The 22,244-nt window shown below is 39.7% G+C and overlaps 1 protein-coding gene across 3 annotated transcripts in view; it reads left to right on the top strand.

The window, feature by feature from the left end:
• The window catches only part of PRMT3 (protein arginine methyltransferase 3), a 103,410-nt gene that overhangs the window by 72,492 nt on the left and 8,674 nt on the right, over positions 1-22,244 (top strand). For 2 of the 3 annotated variants that reach the window (XM_073347845.1, XM_073347844.1), the window contains 2 exons: positions 12,292-12,342; positions 12,540-12,627. In XM_073347845.1, the coding sequence (XP_073203946.1) occupies positions 12,292-12,342; positions 12,540-12,627 (139 nt within the window). Of the gene's footprint in view, positions 1-12,092; positions 12,161-12,291; positions 12,343-12,539; positions 12,628-22,244 lie in introns of those variants that run through there. The other variant, XR_012159379.1, reaches the window with a different exon arrangement.

The raw sequence follows: 22,244 nt of genomic DNA, 5'->3' as shown, positions 1-22,244 counted from the left end.
TGAGTTTAACATGTTTTGTTAAGTTTTTCTCACCACATGCTCTCAAGACTTTTACTGGCCAAACTCCTTAGGCTAGGACTACTCCTTCTGTGTAATGGCTGCTTCCTTTATTCCTTCTGGTTCAGTGAATTGATGGACAGAGAGAGAGAAGGGGGTGGGGGTCCATTGGGGTGTCTGCCGCTTCTTTATATAGTTCTGTCTTCCGTTTGAGAACCATTTCCAGCTGGGAGCATAGCACCAGGCAGACTTTTCTTCCTGCCATTCAATAGCCACTTAGCAGGTAATGGCCCATTGACCTTGTTTACACCTGGTTTGGCCACTCCCCAGACTTCGAACATGTTTTAGTAACATCATACAATGGAATCTTATAACTTTACATACAATGTTGCTGCACATATTTTACCAGGACAGTAATGACCAGCAAATTGAGTTCTCAAATGATCCCCTCAAAAGGCATACTTTTTACAAAGACTATTACAATAGCTCATTTTTTTGAAAGTGTTCTGCAGGTTTCCTTTGAGGATGTGGACTGATAGCTCAGATACAGAGAGATCACTTTGTGATGAGGTGGTATTTGTCTTTTTTCATTTTCCTGTGTGTGTTCATTCACGAGCATAGTGATTGTCTGGTTTCACTCGCATAGCTGCTATTGGGGCACTTGTACCTCACTCTGTGCGCTACCACATGCTGATATAGGCATGTGTTGGACCCATGCATCTTGAAAAGTGTGTTGGGGGGTGTTGATCATAATAGCGGTGGAGATATCTGCTGATTTTGCATCTGTTGTCCTGGTAGGCTTCTGTGCTACTTTGAGGTACTGTATCCTAGTCTGTTAAGAGCTTGCTGCTGATCTTGGAGAGATTAGGGCATAGTTTGGAGTCCAGAAGAGGTGGTTCAGGAAAGATTTCTTTCAGAATGGGGTCCCCATCGCATATGGATTGTAGGTGTTGGATACCCTACATTGGTTCAAGTGTTCAGTGTTAGGTGACAACTAGGAGTGCAGTTGGAGGGGGTTTTATTTCTGTAGTGAAGCAGGTTCTCTCTGGCTATTTTGGTGGTCCATTCCGTAATTTATTTATTAAATAAATATGATAAATTCATGCTGAATCCTCTATCAAAAACTTGGCATCAAAGGCTGAGTTTCTATATAAAGAGAATTGCGGGTGGTGTGGGGGGGGTCTAACTTTTGAGATCAGGCTTTATCGATGTAGCACAGTAGGTCAGGCTCAGTAACTTAGGAGACTATATCATTTTCAAGAGACATGGGGCAGGTCTACACTAGAAATTTACATTGGTGCAGCTGCACGCTGTAGCACGTCTGGTGAAGATGCTCTAAGGTGACGGGAGAGAGCTCTCCCATTGGCTTAACTCGATCTCCATGAAAGGCTGTAGCTATATTGACAGGAGAAGCTCTCCCACCAACATAGTGCTGTCTATACTGGCGCTTAGGTCAGTATCGCTGCATCACTCGGGAGCGGATTATTCACACCCCTGAGTGACGTAGTTATACCAAAGTTATTTTGAAGTGTAGACCAAGAATTTAAGATCCAGTCTCTTTGAATTAGGCATATTTGAAATTTTTTCCCAGGCTGACCTTAAATAATCAGTTTAATTTATTGACTACAGTTAGTCCCTCTGTTTTAATAAATCATTTAGTTATAAATGGGAAACATTGTTTTAAGAGAAGTTTATCTATCCCAAACATTTAAGGTTGTTTTGTTTAATAAAAATACATTTTATATGCTGAAATTTTATAATTAAATTCCAGTTACCATTCTATTGCAGCTTGACACAAATCATGAGCAAAAAGTTAATTATCTAGTAAATATATCAATGTATCATTCACCATTCACTAACATACTAAAAATGTACAGTTTATAAGAATCTGAAAATATTAAGCTATATAGTTGCTTAAATAAATACCTGTCCTCCTAGGTAGCAAAAAATGTACCAACTGTAGTGTAAAGGCTCTATTTAGTTGTAAATCAACATATTTTAGTGATATATCAGCCAATGAGAATGTGCCTTTCATTAGAAAATAACTGAAATACAAATGGAGAAGTTGATTAAAATTGATTTAAATCACAGCTTTCCACTTAGTGATTTTAAATCGGTCCACGTTGCCTTTAGTTGACTGGTATGTCAATCGAAATATAATCAGTCTTGCACTTCATCCACTGCAAGTGTTACTGAAATCTGATTTGAGGTGTATTCTAGAGGATTGATCCATCCTTCCTTCTAGAAGTTACTATTTTACTCCACAGTCCCTTGCTTCCAGAAGCCCAAGAGCCCAGGCACTTCATTAATTTCTGTCAGCAAAACTGGCACACCAGTGTTTATTTTATGAGTACCTTATAAAAGCAACTAAATGCAGTACACGTGGATGTTTTTTGCATTAAGTGTAATGGAGCTGACTGGGCCATGAGAGAAACACTGAAGTTGAGCAATGGGGACAGTGAGCTGTGGAGGCAAAACTGAAATAGATGTCAGAAAAGTAACCCATTATTAAATGCAACATTGCTGAAACTGATTAACTTCATTTATTTGGGGGCTGGGGTAGAAGATTTCAGTAACACTAACTTTTTTTTATTTCCGCCTTATACTTTTAATAAGATATTTCAGATAGTTAAGTAATGCAGATTAATGGAGAGACTTAGGGAATGTATCAACTACAATTAAACACCTGTGTTAGCTGACTTGGGCTCCTGGGACTCAAGCCGCAGAGCTATAAAACTGCAGTCTTGATGTTGAGGCTTGAGCTGGGATTTGGGGATCCTCCCCCACTAAAGCTTAGGGTTAGTAGAACTCAAGATAGGAGATCCTAGGTTTGTTAACCTAGGGCTTGAGCGTCTACACTCATTTATAACCACAGATTAGGAATTGTTGAACCCAGGTTCCCAACCTGGGGCTGCAGCATCAACACTGAGTTATGCAGGTACGAGTCCAACCACCCATATCCCAGACTTTCTAGCGTCCTCCCCAAATGTAGCTGCTTTAGCTTTTTGTTCGTGGTGTGGTGTAGGAAAACTTGACTGTCCAGGGGACAAAGAAAGTCAGCCCACGGGATTGTGGAATACTTTTGATAGACTCCCAGAGCATGGGTTCAGTGGGGCTGCATCTACACTGCAAAGCAATATGGCTTGAACGCTAGGTTCCAACTTGACTCAGGCTTGGACCGTCCATCCCCATAGGGTCCTGGGACTCTCGGTCTGAGCCTTGGGTTAGCACAATTTACGTGGAGATGGAAGCGAAGGTAAGTTTTGAGCTTGAGTTTGATCTCTGGGTTTACAATGCAGTGTAGACATACCCTTAATGTCACCCTGTTTAATGTGCAGTGTTTATGGATCAGCTACTACTCCAACTGATCCTGTGAATTTTTTTATCCTATAATATCCACGAAAAAGAACTGATTTTTTTTGTTTCTTTAAATAGTCATGTTTCTTAATATTATTCTTCAATTGTTCAAACAATTAAACACATTTTTGCAGAGTTTTTGGGAAGCGTTTTTCATTTGACTTGGGAAATATGTGAAGGTTAAGTCAAATTAAATGTTTAAAATTGACCATAAACTTATTATTTAATATTTGATGTATCTGGATCTTCATCTTCAAAGCTCTTCGAAAGCATACATTTTCAAGCCTCTACTCTGGCAAAGTTTTCTCTTTCCATTGTTTTCTCTTCATTTCTTCCAATTAAATCTCTTAGAGGATTAAGTTTTTGCTTTCTTGGCATCACCTTGATTTTTAAATTCTGCTCTCAAACCCTCTGAAAATTCTCTGAGAGCGCAAAACAGTCTCAAGCTGATCATAATGAATCAGTTCTAAATGCTTTTGGTGCAGATTAACCTAATTTCAACCTCACAAAATTAATCTGCTTAAAAAAACCCCTAATTATCTTAAAAAGCACCTTTCCTGTTAGAGAACTAAGTTTGTCCTTGCAGATGTTAATGAGACATTTGGCTGAAATCAGTCAATAGATTCTGTTAGGAAAATATGCCGTCAATTGAATTTGAAAGTTCAGTGTTTGCTATTAATTTTATGCGAGTTTTGAGATTAAAATATAATGGTTTATTACCCTCAGATCAATTGATGGACTTTCTCTTTTGTTTGAATGCTTCCCCCATGATCCTGTCAAGGTTGTTTGGTTCTTTCCTTGCTGAATGGCAATGTCCCATGGGAGGAAAATGGCAGTGTCTGTTCATTACTCCCAGGAGAAGTTGTCAAAGAGCAGGTTATGCATTTTTATTGAAAGGGGATGGACAACGGTAAAATGAATAGGAGGACATTATTGATATACTAAAATCTCAGTGATTTAAAATACAAATTCAGTTAATTTTGATTAAAGTAATTTTAATCAAAGGATAGTTGTATTTATAAAAAAATTAGAATTTTGAGCAATGTCAGTTTCTGCACTTAAGAACTCATTTGCCAGTTACAATAAGAGGTATTTGAATACATACGTGTTAATTTGAACCATAATCATATTATTGAATATCTTCAGACTCAGGTTGGAAACCCAAGCCTTCCTTAGTGTGTATCAACGTCAAACACATTCTAGAATCCACTTTTTATTTTAAATTCAGTAATTTATGCATTGCTATAGCATACTATTAAAAATGACTTATCTTCATAATCAGTTTGTGCCAAGAAGACTATACAATAGGGCATCTCAAGATCTGTATTCTTTTTTACAGAAATAGTTTTTAAAATATCTGTTGTATTTCTGAGATATGTAGTAACTTTCTCTGCTGCATGGATTACAAGCATTCCATCTCCATGCTTGGATAAACTCCATCAAAAGCACATTATCCTCCTACTTCTGTGGCCAGCTGCCTAATTGTATCTGCTATAGCCACACGCTGTTGGAACGTGATACCAGTGATGAGCAAAAATGATAAATTACTCCCTGCAGGTGATAGTGATGATGATAATTTTTAATTTCCTTGTTCCTTAAGTGAATTGGTAAGGTTGTCTTTACCACTTCTCATGGGGTCTCAAGCAGTCTTATTTGTGTAGATCAGATGAGATTCTGTATATTTGCAAGGCAATTTTCTTTACAGAAAGACTTGCTATAATATATTTGAATCAAAATCCAATTGTTTTCATTTCAGCTCACTAATCATAAAATAAGACTAAGTGTAAATGTAAGAACTATTCATTGGATATTTAATTGCTGCAACATAAGCCATGTGTTAGCTTTTTTGTATCTTAATATTTGTGGTGACTTTACATGCATTATTTGAGTGAAAATTACCTACTTGTCCCTATGGCAATTCATTAAAATATCTGTAGTTTGTGACAAATATTTGTTCTTGTAATTTGTGCTGGAAGGGTTCAGATTATGATTTCTTTCTGAAGCTGTATTTGCAGTCTCCAAATTGAGCAGTGTTTAGGATGCTAATACCTGTTTTTATAAATATAGGTTATTTACACATTTAGTGTAATTTAGAGTTTAAGCAAACTATCCTGGCTATGTTATGTTGCAGTGACCATATTTTGTTTATAGATTAAAGATCACATTTGCTGTTTGAGGAGGTTTCACTTTTACTTTCCTGTAGCTGATTGAAATGATGCTGACCGCTGTGAAATGCTGTTTTGCCAGTCAGTTATGAATAGTACTTTGCTTCTTAATTAACCTGGCTGCTTTAGCTTTGAGATGGCTTTAATCTTTTTCTTAGCATTTTTTTGTCCTGACAAGATATTTTTGGCAAACAAGAAGCAGAATAATTTTGCTGCTGCGTTTCCTAACATACAGAACCCTTTCAAAGCTCATGGCAGGCTACAGCTTCAGTTATTTATTACCAGTCTAGAAGGCATTGTTTTCAGTTTCCTAGTGCGTATTGTTCAGAGACTAATACTTGAATGCCTCTTCCAGAGAAATGCTAAAGTTCATGGTGATTAGTCCTCAAGGGAACTATAGATGGGCTGTCAAAGGTGAAGTAACAAGGTAGTAAAATTGCAACAGAAGAAATTAGCTAGAAATATTTGACAAAAGAGTGGAGGACTGTTACTGTTTGATTACCTCAGCTTTTTCCCAACCTTGTTAGATAACGTTCACACGTTTATAGCTAGTCTCTGAACTGTTTTAAAAACTAAGAGCTAGAAAATGAACAGTAAAAGTGATTTGGGAATTACTATTTTTATCTTCTTTGGCACAAATTCTGCTTCTGCTCCCCTGGCAGCAGCTCTGTTGAAGACTGACCCTGTGGCAACCTGAATGGGGTGACTGAGTATGAGTGGGAAGGACAGTCAGAGGATCTGCTGCTCCTCCAATGTCCAGCAGTTGCTGTTTTAGTTACTGGGCTGAGCCTCTAAAGTAGCTCTACCGGCTTGCCAAGATGTGTCCATCACACTTGTCCTTTCTGCCCATCTGTGCAATGCTCAGCTACTTCATGCTTGGCATTGAGCAGAGAATTAGGGCATTAGTAGTTTTCATGTAAAATCTGCTTAGTGACAAGTGTGCACCCTATCCTCCAGCACTAAAGACTCAACATGAAATCAGAAACTTTTATTTCTGTCATCCAGGTAGCTTTCCATCAAAGTCAGTGGGAACTGCACACAACCTGGCCCTCTGTCAGAAAAATGGAGCGGGTGTGACTTGGAAATAGACTGTAAGCAGATAGTTGAATTAGAAAGTGCCAATTTTACATGGTCCAATCTCCTGTATGTAACTGCACTTTATGGATACAAATACTGCAGATGAGAATCCTAACCTACATCTCTAATTCCTCTTGTTTTTTTTCAGATATCTGGTATATAATGTTAAATAACATTGCTGCCATCTGATGAAGTGAGCTGTAGCTCACGAAAGCTTATGCTCTAATAAATTGGTTAGTCTCTAAGGTGCCACAAGTACTCCTTTTCTTATTGCTGCCATGGTTACAGAATCTGTCAACTCCTACTAGTGGCTGATAACCTCTAGATGAAAATTATATGCATAAAATTAGGACAATGTTGGTTTTCTTCCTGTAGCTGTTTTGGGGCCAACGCCCAATTCTGATTTGGTGATTTCATCCAACATACATTCTTTGACCTGCTAATAAGATGGGGAAAGGTTTTGGGAAACTTGGATAATTACACTGATTTATTTGTGACTGTAGTTCTCAATAGAACACAACAGGCCTTCAGTATTTATGTAACAGCACAGAAAGTTGTATATTTCAAGGGAGAGAGGTCTTTTTCAAAATCTCAACCTTACCTGCTAGCTGTTAAAAAGCTGTAAGTGGGGAAACCTGAGGAAAACATGTGGACACGCACTTTATTTTTTTTTTAAGTTCTTAGAAATATATTGTGAGAGGGAAAACTGTTCTGGAAAGAGCCTGAGAAAATGAATATTGTGTTCTTATTTATAAAAAATTATAATACTTGGCATATATGCTACTAAGGTTGGAACAATGCTTTTGGTTTTAGAACTTAAATTGTACATCATTGTTCATAAGAGGGATTTTGATCTTTGCAAGTTTGTGCTTAATTGTTTTGAAGGGTTGCCTAAAATGTTTGAACATTTAGCAACGTCTGTTCTATCAATTAAATAGATTTTAAGAGTAGGCTTTGTGTTCTGAGCCTTTTAGGAATATGTTAGTAAATACCTTTATTTTATGTCCTGTAGACAGGAGGTTAAATGTCAGTCTGAGAACATGTTATAAGTGCAGGGAGTTCTTGTTCAGTGTTCATTTAGATCAGTGTTAAAATGTTAAATAGTGTTTTCAGTAACTAAGACTTACATTCCAGTTGGGAGTCTACTCCACTGAATGATTTTGTAGTCTTGGCATGATTTCAGTAATGCAGCTTTCAGAATTAAAAGTAATTAGTTATATTAACTGAGTTTAGTGAGTCTGATTTTATTGCATAAGTAATAAAAAGAGGCAAACGTCGTTCTGAATGTTACTGTGTGTATGGCTCAGTGGTGAAGGAAAGGATGAAAAAAGGAAATCAACAGTGGGAAAACATAGCTAACTGTTGGAGTATAAGGAGTATCTCACCACTGTGTTATGATCTTCATTTGTGGACTCAACTAAGCAACTGTAGCCTCTCCCGAATCATTCTTGGGTGACTTCTGTTTGAGTGTCAAAAATCAATTATACTGCCGGTCATGTTGAGTCTTGCTTCATGGCAGTCAACATATGCTTCCTACATCAATGGTTTTGTAGTCTCAACAGAAGGTTATTATGAAAACTCGCTTAACAATTCATACTGTTTCTCTTGGCATATTTAACGTGTTAATATGCTAATATGTTTTGATTTATTGATCTTTTAAAATGTATTAAGATCTATTCAATGAAGACGTCCTAAAAGGAAAAAGATGTGTCCTACTTTAGGAAAACAAACTTCATGGGTAGGTGATTCTCATAGTCACTAGCTAAGTGACTTATTTGGCCAGTTGACAGTATTTTTCTAAAAACAAGCTGTTATTAAACCTGAGATTGACAGAAATTAGGGTTGTCAAGCGATTAAAAAAATTAATTGCAATTAATCACACTGTTAACAATAGAATACCATTTATTTAAATATTTTTGGATGTTTTCTACATTTTCAAGTATATTAATTTCAATTACAACAAGATATTTACATGCCAGAAACGCTCAAGATTCATATGTCCCTTCATGTTTAAGCCACCATTCCAGAGGATATGCGTCCATGCTGATGATAGGTTCTGCTTGATAAAGATCCAAAGCAGTGTGGACCGACACATGTTCATTTTCGTCATCTGAGTCAGATGTCACCAGTAAAAGGCTGATTTTCTTTTTTGGTGGTTCAGGCTCTGTAGTTTCCTCATCGGAGTGTTGCTCTTTTAAGACTGCCGAAAGCATGCTCCATACCCCATCCCTCTCAGATTTTGGAAGGCACTTCAGATTCTTAAATCTTGGGTCAAGTGCTGTAGCTATCTTTAGAAATATCACATTGGTGCCTTCTTTGCTTTTTGTCAAATCTGCTTTGAAAGTGTTCTTAAAATGATCAGCATGCTGGGTCATCATCTGAGACTGCTATAAAGTGAAATATATGGCAGAATGTTTGCAACTCAACTTGGATTTTTTTTCTGGTGTTTTCCCTTTGTCAGTTTGGTTGTGTTAATATAAGTTTATGCGTACTTAAAGGTAGCAAAAGTCATTTGTTCACAGTATTTAAAGGGACACTGAAGAAGACTGATAATAGAAGCCTCTTGGGCTCTGCACTGTGAGGCTTCCAGAGAAATGAATAACACCTCAGAGAAAATGATAGTGCCGTATCCCTGTCCTGTTCCACAGGCATGTCAACAATACCTCATCATCAGTAGTATCTGTCTAGTAGTCCAGAAAGAATTTGCATGACTCAGTAGACCTTTGTCCATTCTAAAGAGATTGTGGATTAATAAAAGCAGTTTGACAGAGGTCAAGATAATCTGAGGACTCCAGGCCTTGACAAAACATTGTGGATCTTCCAAGGAAAAGATCAATTAGAGACCAGCCTATAATCTAGCTGCGATTCTCAACATGGAGTGATGGCCCTTGAGAAACTGAACAATCACTGCTTTGAGAGGCTGGCATTTATACCTCCTGAAGGGAGTCATTGACAGTGTGTCTCCTTGATGTGGTTTCCCTTCCAAGAGGAATATTTGCCCAAATGGGAGCTTAAAGCTCTCCAAGAATTTCTAGACTGCCATTAGTTGAAAATCAAATAAGATGGCTAGACGTAGATGGATCCATCTTAAGAGATGCCATATTCTCCATTTATTACTTGGTCTATTCAAGTTTTAGTCTGGAGAGGGGAAACATGAGATTGCGCAGTGATGAAATATTTCACGTACATGATACCCATTTCTACCAGTCACATGTTTTGTCTTCTAGAAGATACTTAAGTGTGTTCTTCCACACAGCCCATTTCTTTGAGTCAGTACTGAAAGCATAATGCTTGATTTATGATTTATGTAATCACTTTCATAGCAAGAGACTGATATTCTAACTAGACATTAAGTAAAAGGTAAAATGCTGGGCTGTGAGTAGGAAACTTCTTTCAGACACAAATATTTATAACAAAAGCAAGTTAGTTGCACTAGGGAGGAATGTGATTTGAAACAATGAACTAGCCTTCATGTGGAGTCCTGCTTGAATGTACCAGAAGAGACATGAGGGAAATCTCTATTCGATATCTTAGTGGGTGGAGATTCCCCAGCTGCCAGCCTGACAATCTTACACAATAGACTCTTTATAGGTCTCAGCATCTTGTTTCTGAGGCTGACTCTTGGGCTGTGTATCTATAGCCTGCCTTGAGGACACATTTGTCAAGCATTTTTACATTACTTTCTTAATAGAAGATGATGGGAAACAAGTCTGGGAGGAGGGGGGTGGAAGGTGCATTACATTGTCCATCATTTTTTAGCAGCCTCCTCTTTATTGGGATGGGTTTACTTTTCCCTTTGGATCACTGAGGCTTCTTGAACTCTTTTTCCTCTGTGAAAGCAAGACACTTTAATTTTTAAAGAAAAAAAATTACTGGTCTCTTAAGCCGCTTTTGGTGTAAATATTCGTTCTTCTTTTTCTGTGGAAAGTCCTCCTTTAAGGTCTAATCTTGATGTAGTTTTTTTAATTGGGTATTGTAACGGGGTGCACTCACCTCTCGTGACCTCCCCCTTGGCCAAGTGCATGTGTCTGTGCTCTCGCTCTCTGAGTATCCCTGCTCTGGGATAGAGCAGTGCCCCAGGGCTCCCTTCCTGGAGACAATGTCTCCGCCCTCTTCGGCTTCCTGGCTACAGCTCTCCAGCTGGGCCACTATAGTTCAGTTCCCCCTCTGGGGTGCCTCGATGTCCAGGCCACTAGCCACTGGGGGGTGGGAGGGATCCCAGAGACCCTGTAAATAGCAGTCATCTGCTGTATCCCTTTAACTATGCCAAACATAATTCCCTGGGCCACTTCCCCACAGCCCGATGCCATCTTCACCCTTACCTCAGGGCCTTGTCCTAATGGAGTCCCAGCAACCAGCTCAGGGCTCCTTCTCGCTCTCCCCGGCTTCTGTCAGTGCTGCCCCATCCAGGGTTCTATAGCTCCGTCAGCCAGCCACATACCATCCATGCTTAGCAAGGAACTGAACTCCTTCTGGCCCAGCAGCTCTTCTTATACTAGGCTGCTGGGCCCTGATTAGCTGTCCCCCACACAGCCACTCTAGGCAGCTTTGACGACCCTCTGCACTGCCCTTTTTTGGGGAGGAGAGTTTCGTGGTGTCCTTCCTGCTGGGGTACAGTGAGCAGCTGTGGAGCCACTGCATAGACACTAGCTGCTGAAGTAGTCCATGTGGGACACTTCAGAAACTCCTTTTCCTTACCGCTGTATGTGATAGGAGATGAGAGACCCTGTGCTGGCTCTGCCCTGCCCTCCATGCACAGGGAGTGTGTGTAGAATAGGCTCCATGTCATTCAGGTGGAGGGAGGAAGAGAAGGAGAAACACCCCATCCACAGCCCCTCTTTGTGTATAATTGCACCATAGATGCATGTTATAGCAGCCACAGAAGAGAGAGCTGGATTTACCCATTTATGTGTGTGTACCTAAAGAAATTACTGTTGTAATATTAAATTAAGCTTGAATAAAGACTGGAAGTGGATGAGTCATTACACTAGCTAAAAACTATTTCCCCATGCTAATTTTCCCCCTACTGTTACTCACACCTTCTTGTCAACTGTTTGAAATAGGCCATCCTCATTATCACTTCAAAAGTTTTTTTTTTCCTGCTGATAATAGCCCATCTTAATTGTTTGGTCTCGTTAAGAGTTGGTATGGCAACCCCCATTTTTTCATTGTGTGTGTGTGTATTTATATTTTTATATAATCTTGCTACTGTATTTTCCACTCTATGCATCTGATGAAGTGGGCTTTAGCCCACAAAAGCTTATGCTCAAATAAATTTGTTAGTCTCTAAGGTGCCACAAGTACTCCTCGTTCTTTTTGCTTAAGAGAGTCTGTCAATAATATGTCTGTTTTTTTCTGAAAGTACAGACTTCTTGTTTAGACTGAAGTGACTCGTCACTTCAGTTGTAAAACAAAGTTTATGGTATGCTTGGAAGCAATAGAAATATAAGTCTATGAATTAATTCAAGAATTGTCTCCATCTATTCTGCATTATAGGCTTTCCAGTAAAGTTCAAATACTGTGAATATCTGAATTACCCCTGAAGAAAAATGGAAATGATCTATGTAAGGGAAGAAATTACCTTTTCTGCTTAAAAAAAGAATATTTTGCTCATAGAAAATGTACAGAATAATGGGTGTCACTATTATTGTACTTAATATTCCCTGTTCATATTTGTTTTTTCCTTTTATTATAGGCGGTTGCTGGCTACTTCGATATATTTTTTGAGAGGAACTGCCACAACAGTGTGAGTACTGGGGGTTGTATGTTCAAAATTAATTATGTCAAATGTATTGTACTTTTTCAGTTTGTCGCCTCAAGGTGTTTGAGAGCAAGCCTATTTTGCTGTTGCAAGCATTTGAAGTGTGTTTTGTGTAATAGATTAATGTAGCATGATATTAAAAATGTTGTACTTCATCAGATTTTTGAACTCTGTCAATTCAGGTCATGTTCTCGACGGGTCCCCGGTGTACCAAAACACACTGGAAACAAACAGTGTTTCTTCTGGAGAACCCTATTTCTGTAAAAACAGGTATGCTTTTTTCTTTTTTCTTCTTTTTTTCAATGTAATATAGCTTTTGATGTGACAGTGCTATCTGTATGTTACAGGTGACTGTTAAATTATATCTGAAAACGCTTTTAATGGTGATACCAGCTTTTGAAAATGATCATTTGGAAGTTCCTTTTTACAATAAGCAGGGAACTAGAAAATGTATCTATTCATGTTTTTATTCTGCTTCTATAACTGTAGTCTGGCTTTGTTTTTTAAAAAAATTGCCCATATTTCAACAGCTACAGATTTTGTTTGTTTTTTCTTTTCTGTAGCAGAGTAATATAAAACTAGGTTATTGCAGTATTTTGTGTTGTGTTTATCAATCTTATAAATGTTTTTTAAAATGTGACAGTTGGACCCATTTGTTTAAATTCCCAATTGTTTAAATTTATTTAAATTGTTTAAATTTAAATAAATTGTCAAATTATGTATAGTTTTCTTGAATGCCACTGCAAAAGTATGCTTAAATTAATATATCAAATCAGTGGCTACATGTTTTGCTGTTGCTCTTAAATTATGAGTGTCGCAATGCCTAAGTCCTTTTGTGGATCTAGCCCAGCATCTTTTGCTATCTATCGGGATGGAACAAAACTCTAAAGTAAAATTTCATCTGAGAACATTGGAATTAAATAGTACTAATGAAAATATTAAAGTAGTATTTTGGTATATCTTGAAACATTGTACGGATATTAATCTTGAAAAACATCTGTGGCTAAGTAGTTTAATATTACCCCCCATTTTACAGCGAGGGGAACTGAGGAACAAGTGAATTGCCTAAAGGCACAATGTTAATCTGTGGGAGATCTAGGATTAGGATTCAGGAACTCCTGGCTGCTCTTCTTATGCCCAGTCCACTGGGACAAACTTCTCCCTCTTGTTGTTGGTGGTATCAATCTTTTTTTTTTTTTTAAGAGTTTTACAGCCAAAGTAGTCAAAAATAATTTTTACTGAGCTATAAGTCTGAACTGAAGTTGCCATCACCATCTTGTGAATTAAGAATGCTTATACCCTCACATTCAGTCATCATGAAGACTGTTTGTATACTAGTAGTGCCTAGGGATCAAGCAAGAATGGGACCAAGAATGTGCTAGTCACTGTATAAAAGCAGAGTAATATGTGTTCCCTGCTCCACACCAGACAGATAAATATGGGGGAGGGGGGAAGGAACAGAACACACAAGAAGAGTGAATATGCGATGGCTGCAACCATTTTGTTCCATGACTGAGGGAATTATGTTTAGTTAGGTAATAGTCTAAACTGAAAAACAAGGGAAGAGACAGGCCAGAAAGAAGAGTGTGGAGAGAAAGCAGCGTAGGGCATGACCGCCGGTGTGAGGTAAGGCTGAGGTGAAGAGTTTGAGGGAGGGCGCCAACAGCCAATTAGTTCCAGGCAGAGAATGCCTACTTTAAACTTGAAAGTAGAAAATGCTTTGATGATAGAGTCCGTTGCCTGCTTAAACTGCTTCTGCATCTGCTCCTCCTTGTGTCAGTCTCTGTCTGGCTCCTCCATCCGATTTCTTTCCCAAAGGCCACATAGGTCCTAGTGCCCCAGAGGAAGGCCTCTACAGGTGGGAGGGTTTCCCTAGCTGGGTGCCATTTTCTCCCCCTGCATCCTCAGTGAAGTAGTACCAGCTTCAGGTAAACACATGCTTTGCAGGAATCGGCAATCCTACTTTCTACAGGAGTAAAGACTGTTAATACTAATGTTCAAGCACAAGGACTCATTCTGCTACTTTGATACTTAATGTTTGTGCAGTGTTTTAAAGGCAGAAATCACAGTGCAAGTGCCCAGTATGTTTGCAGCTTACCTGAGAGCATATTGATGCTCCAGCAGTTGGGATCTAACTGTTCGTAGTCCTCCTAATTCTCATTTTCGTATTCTTACCATTGTAACTACTTAGGTTCCTCCATTAATCTCCAAAAATCGTTTTGCTCCATACCTATCTCTAGAACCCTAGGGTTCAGTAACCTCTCAGCTAACCTACCACAACTTCCTTTTCACCTCCATTCTTTCAGTCCTTTCTCAATGCTGCTGCTTAATTCTTCCTCTTGCCACTTTGACTCGGTTGGTTCCCTTCACTGGCTTTCGCTCTCCCTTTGTCAGACATCAGTTTCTCATGCTTGTCTGTGCACAGCTACACTCCTGCCTATTTCTCCGCTCTCGTTTCTGTCTTCTACTTCTCCCAGTGCTTATGCTCCTCACAGACCAATAGCTCTAGCTCCTCTTCCGTGCCATTTTCCATACATTCTTTTCACCTGCTGTGATAGGTGAGCCCACTCTCAGCATTTAGATCAAAATGTTTTTTTTTGTTTTTTAAATGGATCCTCTCAATGAGAATGCACTGAAGAAATAAGTATAAAAGATCAGATAGTGCAAATGTGGTTTATTTGGCGACTTTATCCTCTCCTGGTCATCCAGTGGGTTTTTAACTGTGTTTATCTAACAAATGTCTACATTCCTTGGACAAGAATTGTATCCTTTCTTTCAAACATTCCAGTACTCAGCAAAAATGTTGATAATGGTGGAATTATCAGTGCTCCTAGTAGGCTTTGGAAATATCTAGTGAATAGGTATGACTCTAGATTTAAACCAGTCTGAGTCTTGTACAGCTGTGGGCATAATGGTGGCCAGATACAAGCGTTAAACAATACAAAATTGGAGAAAGGGGAAAAGGTAATGTCAGCATTGAATAGATTGAACAGCCTCCCAATTGCTACATGCTTTTCAAAGGCAGCTGCCCATACCCTGTCAGGCATAGTCTTATCAGTTCCATACCAGAGATGTCATCTCCCTGATTCCAGATGTGACCTTTCAGAGGATTTCAGGGAGATGCTTAAGTTCTAGGACTTTAGGAAGATGGTTAAAGACTTTAATATTAGTGTTGAGTTCTGTTCCTTCCTTTTGGTTCAGTGAGTGGTTCAAAATTCTGCAGCCAGTGGGAAGGTAGACCTACTTGTTCCCTATTTGTTCTAAATGATAAATTATGTACCCTTGGTGACACTTGCTTTCTATATTTTATTTGGTAAGGGTGCTTGAAAGATGTTATGACAGTTATAGAAAAAGTAAATAATGTTATTCCTTATAGCAATGGTCCCCAAATGTTTCAGCCCCATTCCGCCCCCCACCCACCGCTCCGGGACTAGAGTGGCACCATGGCTCCAGAGGAGAGAAGAAGACACAGACAGGAGTAAAGGGGCCGAGGCTGGGGCCACAGCTGGGGGAGGGGTGGGGCCAGGAGCAGAGCCAGGCCCCCAAACATTCCTCCACACCCCCCCTAGTGTGGCGTGCCTCACAGTTTGGGGATGTCTACATTATAGTGACTCTGAAAGCAGGTTTTGTAACTAGTTTGCCAAAACTCAAGTTATTCTTGTCCACCTTTTTTATTCTAAGTAAAATATTATTAAAATTGGCATCAATAATTAAATCCTCATTCTCCAATTATCAAATACACAAAAGCTCCTTTTTGTTTTAATTGAGTTGCGTGAAGTAATAGTAAAGCATTCGTTATACTATTAGATATACTGTCTGCAATGCTTATGGCTGCTGGAGTCTATTGCATATTACCTTAACAGGAAAAGGGCTGCATTATGCCAAAGCATGACTATTCAGCTCTGCAGAATGAGCTAGTTCAGTCCTTCCTCTGGTATCATGCCAGTTTGTATTCTCAAATTATACATCTGTGTATTTTTCTTTTAGAGCGAACAAATGTATGCATATTCTTTTTTACGTTAATGCTGATAATACCAAATACAACTAGACTGTTTTAAATTTAAAACAAAACAAAACAAAACAAACCCCCACACCTGGATGGGAAAGGCTGGAGAGAATTATGTTTGTGGGGAAATGAGAGAGGGAAAAGATTCAGTATGGGTCCGGAGTTCTTGAGACCAAGTTAATAGAAATTAGTCATCATGATAACCCTGTGAAGAGTCATCTGTAACCATCAACTTAAGCCAGAACTATGGAGTAAACCAAGAAATGTGATGTTTTAACCCTGTAGAAGGAAGCTCTTGCTACTGATTAAATCTGAAAGGTAACTTTTGAACTTTTTCCTTACTGGGCATGATCTGATACTTGAAGGTGATGAACAATGAATTAAGAGTGCTGTCAGCTTGCTGGATTTGTTTTTAATAATTAACAATGCAGCAAAATGAATGAAACTAGAGGGAGAAGCCAACTGACATTTTATTGGCAAGACACATATCTTTTTCCATTTTGAAGGACATTGCAAAGGTGCTGTGTGAACTCCCTACATATGCCAGTCAGGCTTCAGATAGCCACCCTTAGAAAGCTTGAAAATTCTTTTAAAAAACAAAGCAAAACAAAATGGATACTTTATATCTATTTGGATTGTTAGGGGGGTAAACTGCATTTGTTTCTTGGTTTTTCCATCTGCTGTTTTCCACCCTGTTAAACATTTTTATTAAATTTCTCCAAACAAAAGATTATAAAGAGAGGATCATGGGTTCATGAGTTTGATTTAGGTCCAGACATATGGTAAATAAATTTAATGCTTCCAAAAATAACCTTAATAGTTTCTATGTTGGTTTTTTCCCCTGCCCCTATAACAATACATTAAATTGAAACAGAAAATCTGCATGCAAACAAACTCCATTAGCAATAAAACAGCACATCGCTGTTTTATGTTCTTGTTATTGCCTTGAGGTAGAAATAAAACCTTGATATTGTTGGTTTTCCACAATGCCAAAAAGGTTGAGCACAGCAAAGCTGAAATAGGACTCATACAACTAAACCCTATAAAATTCTTGGTTATCCTTTTACTCCTTCTCCGTTTCCACCATAATTAGGTAGCCATTTGTAAGCTAGCAAACTTTAAAATGTTAATTTTCTTTCCTCAGGTTTGTTAAATTGTAGGAAATTGGCTTCAGCACAATTACTATATCTTGATGCTTTGATTTTTAACCTGAAATACTTCTACATTCCACATTCAGTTATTGGAGGATTTATGTTCTTAAATGAGATTCTAATTCCTATTCTGCCTATCTACCATTGCAATTAAATTCTCTGTTGTAACCCTGTCACCATTGGCAGTTGTTCACTGATCAGCAAAGTGGTGACATCTCACCCTTTTTAAACCTAGTTTTCCTTGCTGCCTGACTTTTCCGGTCAAAGGGGACCAGGCCAATGAAACGGCTGATACTCAGCCTCTTTGTATTGGTTTTCATTCCTTTAAGATCACGTGAAGTTACCTGCCCTGGGGAAGACTCTGTATCTTTCATATTATGTTAAGACATGTCTTGTAGTACCAGACATTAAAAACCTGCTCTCAAGATTTTTCAGGAATCTCTGTAACCTACTACTTCAAGCACTAAGGAAGAGGTTTTCTCCTTGCTGTTGCCGTTTTTGTGCTGCTGAGATGAAAAACGGATGTTAGAGCCCCAGATCTGGCTAGTGGAGAATTTACCCTGCCCATAGGCTTTGCGTTCCACTGTTTATGCTCCCCTGTCGAAAACTCCAATGTAGGGGGGCATGTTGGGGTAGGAGAGGGCGGGGCTGCAGCACATAGCTCTGCAGGTGTATTCCAAGCAGCATTGCTGAGCGTATGCAAGTGGGCGCAAAGTAGGGCAAGTGGGGACAGGTGTAATTTAGGCAGCGACCCAGGGCTAACTGGGCTGCAGTGACCCTTGCACCTGCTCAGAAATGGCAGGGCATAAAGTTGTCATAAAACCAGCTTACCCTCTTACCCCTTCCTTGGCCTATCCGTTTACAAAATCTCACTGTAAGTATCTAGTTTACACCACCATGCTATCTGAGCATAAAACATCCCAGTAGCTGATCATTGCTTTCCATCCCCACAATGCAGCTGTAAAATGCTTCTGATGCAGAGGTACAGCAGTACGTGGTCTGACTTGAGGAAATCCATAATTGCTCCACCTGCAAAATCTTCATGAGGATGTGGTCATGAGCCTCCGGACATGAAAGCAGGATTCTAGAATCCTAACAAATCCCTTTAAATACATGGCCTCATGAGTTCAGTTTTATGTCAGCAATAGGGATCACTGAAGTGAGGCTGCTCTTTGGCGTTCATAAGCTGGTGATGGTAGCCACAGAAGTTACCAAACTAGGAAGAGATAGTGGGGTGGGTGGCTGTGGCTGCAAATGTCTAGAATCTAATAAAAGATAAATGGGAGGCTTAGTAGTGTGGAAGGAATAAATAGAAGTTACTAAGTTTAAGGCAAACAATCCTTTGGAGGATTTCTTATCCTTCCATGGGTGGCCTTTTGGGGTGAGGGGTGTCATCAGATGAGATGGAGGGGTTAAGACAGAGTTTCTCAACCCATGGGTCAGGACCCAAAATTGGGGTTGCCAGAATGTTTCAAAGGGTCATGTGGCGGCTCCTGTGGCCCCTGTCCCACGGGGCTGACTGGGCTCACCTCCCTGCTCCTGGAACGGCAGCCTCTGGAGTCCCAGTGCTACTCAGGTTTAGTCCAGCTGTCAGGATGATGGGAGTCTGGGTAGGCCTAATTTGAGTGAGTGGCACTGAAACCCCATGAGCCAGGTCACAACTCCACTCTCAGATTTGATCCAGTTCGGGAAGTTGAGCCAAACCTGTGCAGCACTTCAACCCTGGAGGTTGCACCTCCCAGAGCAGAAAGCCAAGCCCAGCCAGCCCTGCAGCACAGGAACTGCAGGAGCTGACACTGTGCGGTGAGTGGCAGGCAGGACCCAGCCCTTCACACCCAGAAGACAGGATCCAACAGAAACCACCCCAGGGCCTCTACCCACAGATTGCAAGAGGCCATAAACATTTACGAATGGGTCCTGAGCCCAAAAAGGTTGAGAACCACTGGTTTAAGGGACCAGTTTTCGAGCCAACTTTTCTAAGCAATAGTGCTCATTTGAGGTTTATACCCAGTTCATTATAAGACCTTGGATATGAAGCCCAGTTCTACAAAAAATAAATTGTTTTGGATCTTGATAGAATCTAAATTTTGCAACTGTTGTCTGTCTCTGTCCCAGATGATTTTCCTGTTGAAGCAGATTACATTCACTGCCTTTTCATAAGTCATTAATCACTTGCTGTTGGGTCATGAGGATTGGAGAAAGGGGTGCAGTTTGCCTTGTGGTGGGATGGGAGAGTAGCCTGCTCTTTGAATTTCCACCTGTCCGTAAACTATACTTTCAAAAGAAGGGAATAAAAGAAGGCTTTGCTCAAGTTACTTCCTAAAACCAAAAGGGTCTAAAAATGTGTTCCCCAGATATTGAAGAGCCTGGTGGTTTTTGTTACTAAAGTGGGGGGGGGGGGATCTTTTTTCCATATTTAAATTCAGAAACTGGATGCATGCTCTAGTGTTTTTACATATGAAAATATATCCCAGTTACTGAAAATAAACGAAGATAGATACAGCTCCTTTGAGTTGGAATGTGATTTTTATGCTGGCGTCAGCTCCATGGTAACCTGCTGTTAAGGCATCTTTGCACACCTGTGAATGCGAATATAACCACTACTTGGAAAACTCTTTCATACAGCTTTTTAGGATGAGACAGAGAATGAATACTAGTCACCACCTGTTAGTAGCATTTACATTTCACCATAAGTTATCGTACACTTGGGCAACCGTCCACTGCGATTTGTAGGAACCCTACTAGAAATGGTTCTAGTGAAATCCCTCCTAATGCCAATGCTCTAAATCTTTAATGAAGGAAATGACAGAAGTTCATGGCTTCAGATTTGTAACACCCATTCAGAGGACACACAGCAATTCTTGGTCTTATATTGATATAAATATGTCGCTATGGGGTGTGAAAAATCCATACCCCTAAACGATACAGTTATACCGACTTAACCCCTGGTTCAGACAGCACAGTGTTGACAGGAGGGCGTGTCCCGTTTACATAGCTGCCACTTCTCACGGAGATGGATTAAGTATGCCGACAGGAGAGCTTCTCACCGGTGTAGAAGTGTCTTTATTGAAGCACTACAGCGTGGCAGCAGTTTTAAATGGAGACCTGCCCTTATTCACCCATAAGAACGGCCATATTGGGTCAGAACAAAGGTCCATCTAGCCCAGTATTCTGGAAAACAGAGGCTAGGGACACCATCCCTGCCCATCCTGGCTAATAGCCATTGATGGACCTATCCATGAATTTATCCAGTTCTTTTTTGAACCCTATTATAGCCATGGCCTTCACAACATCCTGTGGCAAGGAGTTCCACAGGTTGACTGTGCATTGTATGAAGAAATACTTCCTTTTGTTTGTTTTAAGCCTGCTGCCTATTAATTTTCATTTTGTGGTCCCTAGTTCTTGTGTTATGCAGAGGAGTAAATAACACTTTCTTATTTACTTTCTTCACACCAGTCATGATTTTATAGGCCTCTATCAAATCCCCTCTTACTTGTCTCTTTTCCAAGATGAAAAGTCCCAGTCTTATTAATCTCTCCTCATATAGCAGCTGTTCCATATCCCTCATAATTTTTGCTGCCCTTTTCTGAACCTTTTCCAAGTCTAATATATCTTTTTTGAGATGGGGCGACCACATCTGCATGCAGTATTCAAGATGTGGGCACACCATGGATTTACATAGAGGCAATATGATATTTTCTGTCTTATTATCTATCCCTTTCTTAATGATTCCCCACATCCTGTTCGGTTTTTTGACTGCTGCTGCGCATTGACTGGATGTTTTCAGAGAACTATCCACAGTGACTCCCAAGATCTTTCTTGAGTGGTAACAGCCAGTTAAGACCCCATCATTTTATATGTATAGTTGGGATTTTCCAGTGTGCATTACATTGCGTTTATCAACATTGACTTTCATCTGCCATTTTGTTGCCCAGTAACCCAGTTTTGAGAGATCCTTTTGTAGCTCTTCGCAGTCAAAGGTGCAAAGCATGCAGAGCAGTGGGTAAAAACAAAGATCTACTTGCACGTGTCCCTTTATGTGACCCTTAATGTTTCCTTGTGAGCTTTTGTATGTTTCAGCTAGCCCAGTTATCGCCATCTCTGGGTTGTGAGAAGCCAACTGCCCCTACTGCAGTTTGTTTGTTTCCTTGCCAGCCTGTCAACTCTAATTGACACTTCCTGGGCAGTCTCTTGCTTCTCATTCAGTCACCCCACCCTTTTCTAGGCATAAGGTCCTTTAATTATCTGGTGTCTTCCAATTGATCTTGGGCTTAGCCTTTGGAAGAGTAAACCAGTCTTAGCCCCGCTGGAGTCAGGCATGGGTTAATCCCAAATAAACAGCTTGCCCATTGTTTCCTGAAGGACCTTTATCTGTGTCATTGTTTTAGCTTTTCTGTTTGGTTCCTTTAACAATCCCTTTAGATCTAACCGCATAGCAAGTAACCCATCATAAACACAGGTCTGCACCATACTCATTAAAAAATACAAATTTCCCAGTTTGTAACAGCTTTTATAGCAATGATATGTGCTCACCTGGAATACTATGTTCTTTTTGGATTACCCCAATCTCGAAAAGGCCCCATCAGTAATAGAGGGAAGTTCAGATGTGGAGGACCAGAATGAAGCATGGAAACATTTTCATATGAGGAAGGAGTAAAAAGATTTAGGCCTTGTCTACACTACAAAATTAGGTAAACTTAAGTTAGGTCGACGTATAGCCACCACAGTAA

This window comes from Lepidochelys kempii, chromosome 6 (genome assembly GCF_965140265.1).
Source record: "Lepidochelys kempii isolate rLepKem1 chromosome 6, rLepKem1.hap2, whole genome shotgun sequence".
Classification (NCBI taxonomy): Eukaryota; Metazoa; Chordata; order Testudines; family Cheloniidae; genus Lepidochelys; species Lepidochelys kempii.
The sequence above is the reverse complement of the archived record's forward strand: the minus strand, read 5'-3'. Positions and strand labels throughout refer to the sequence as shown.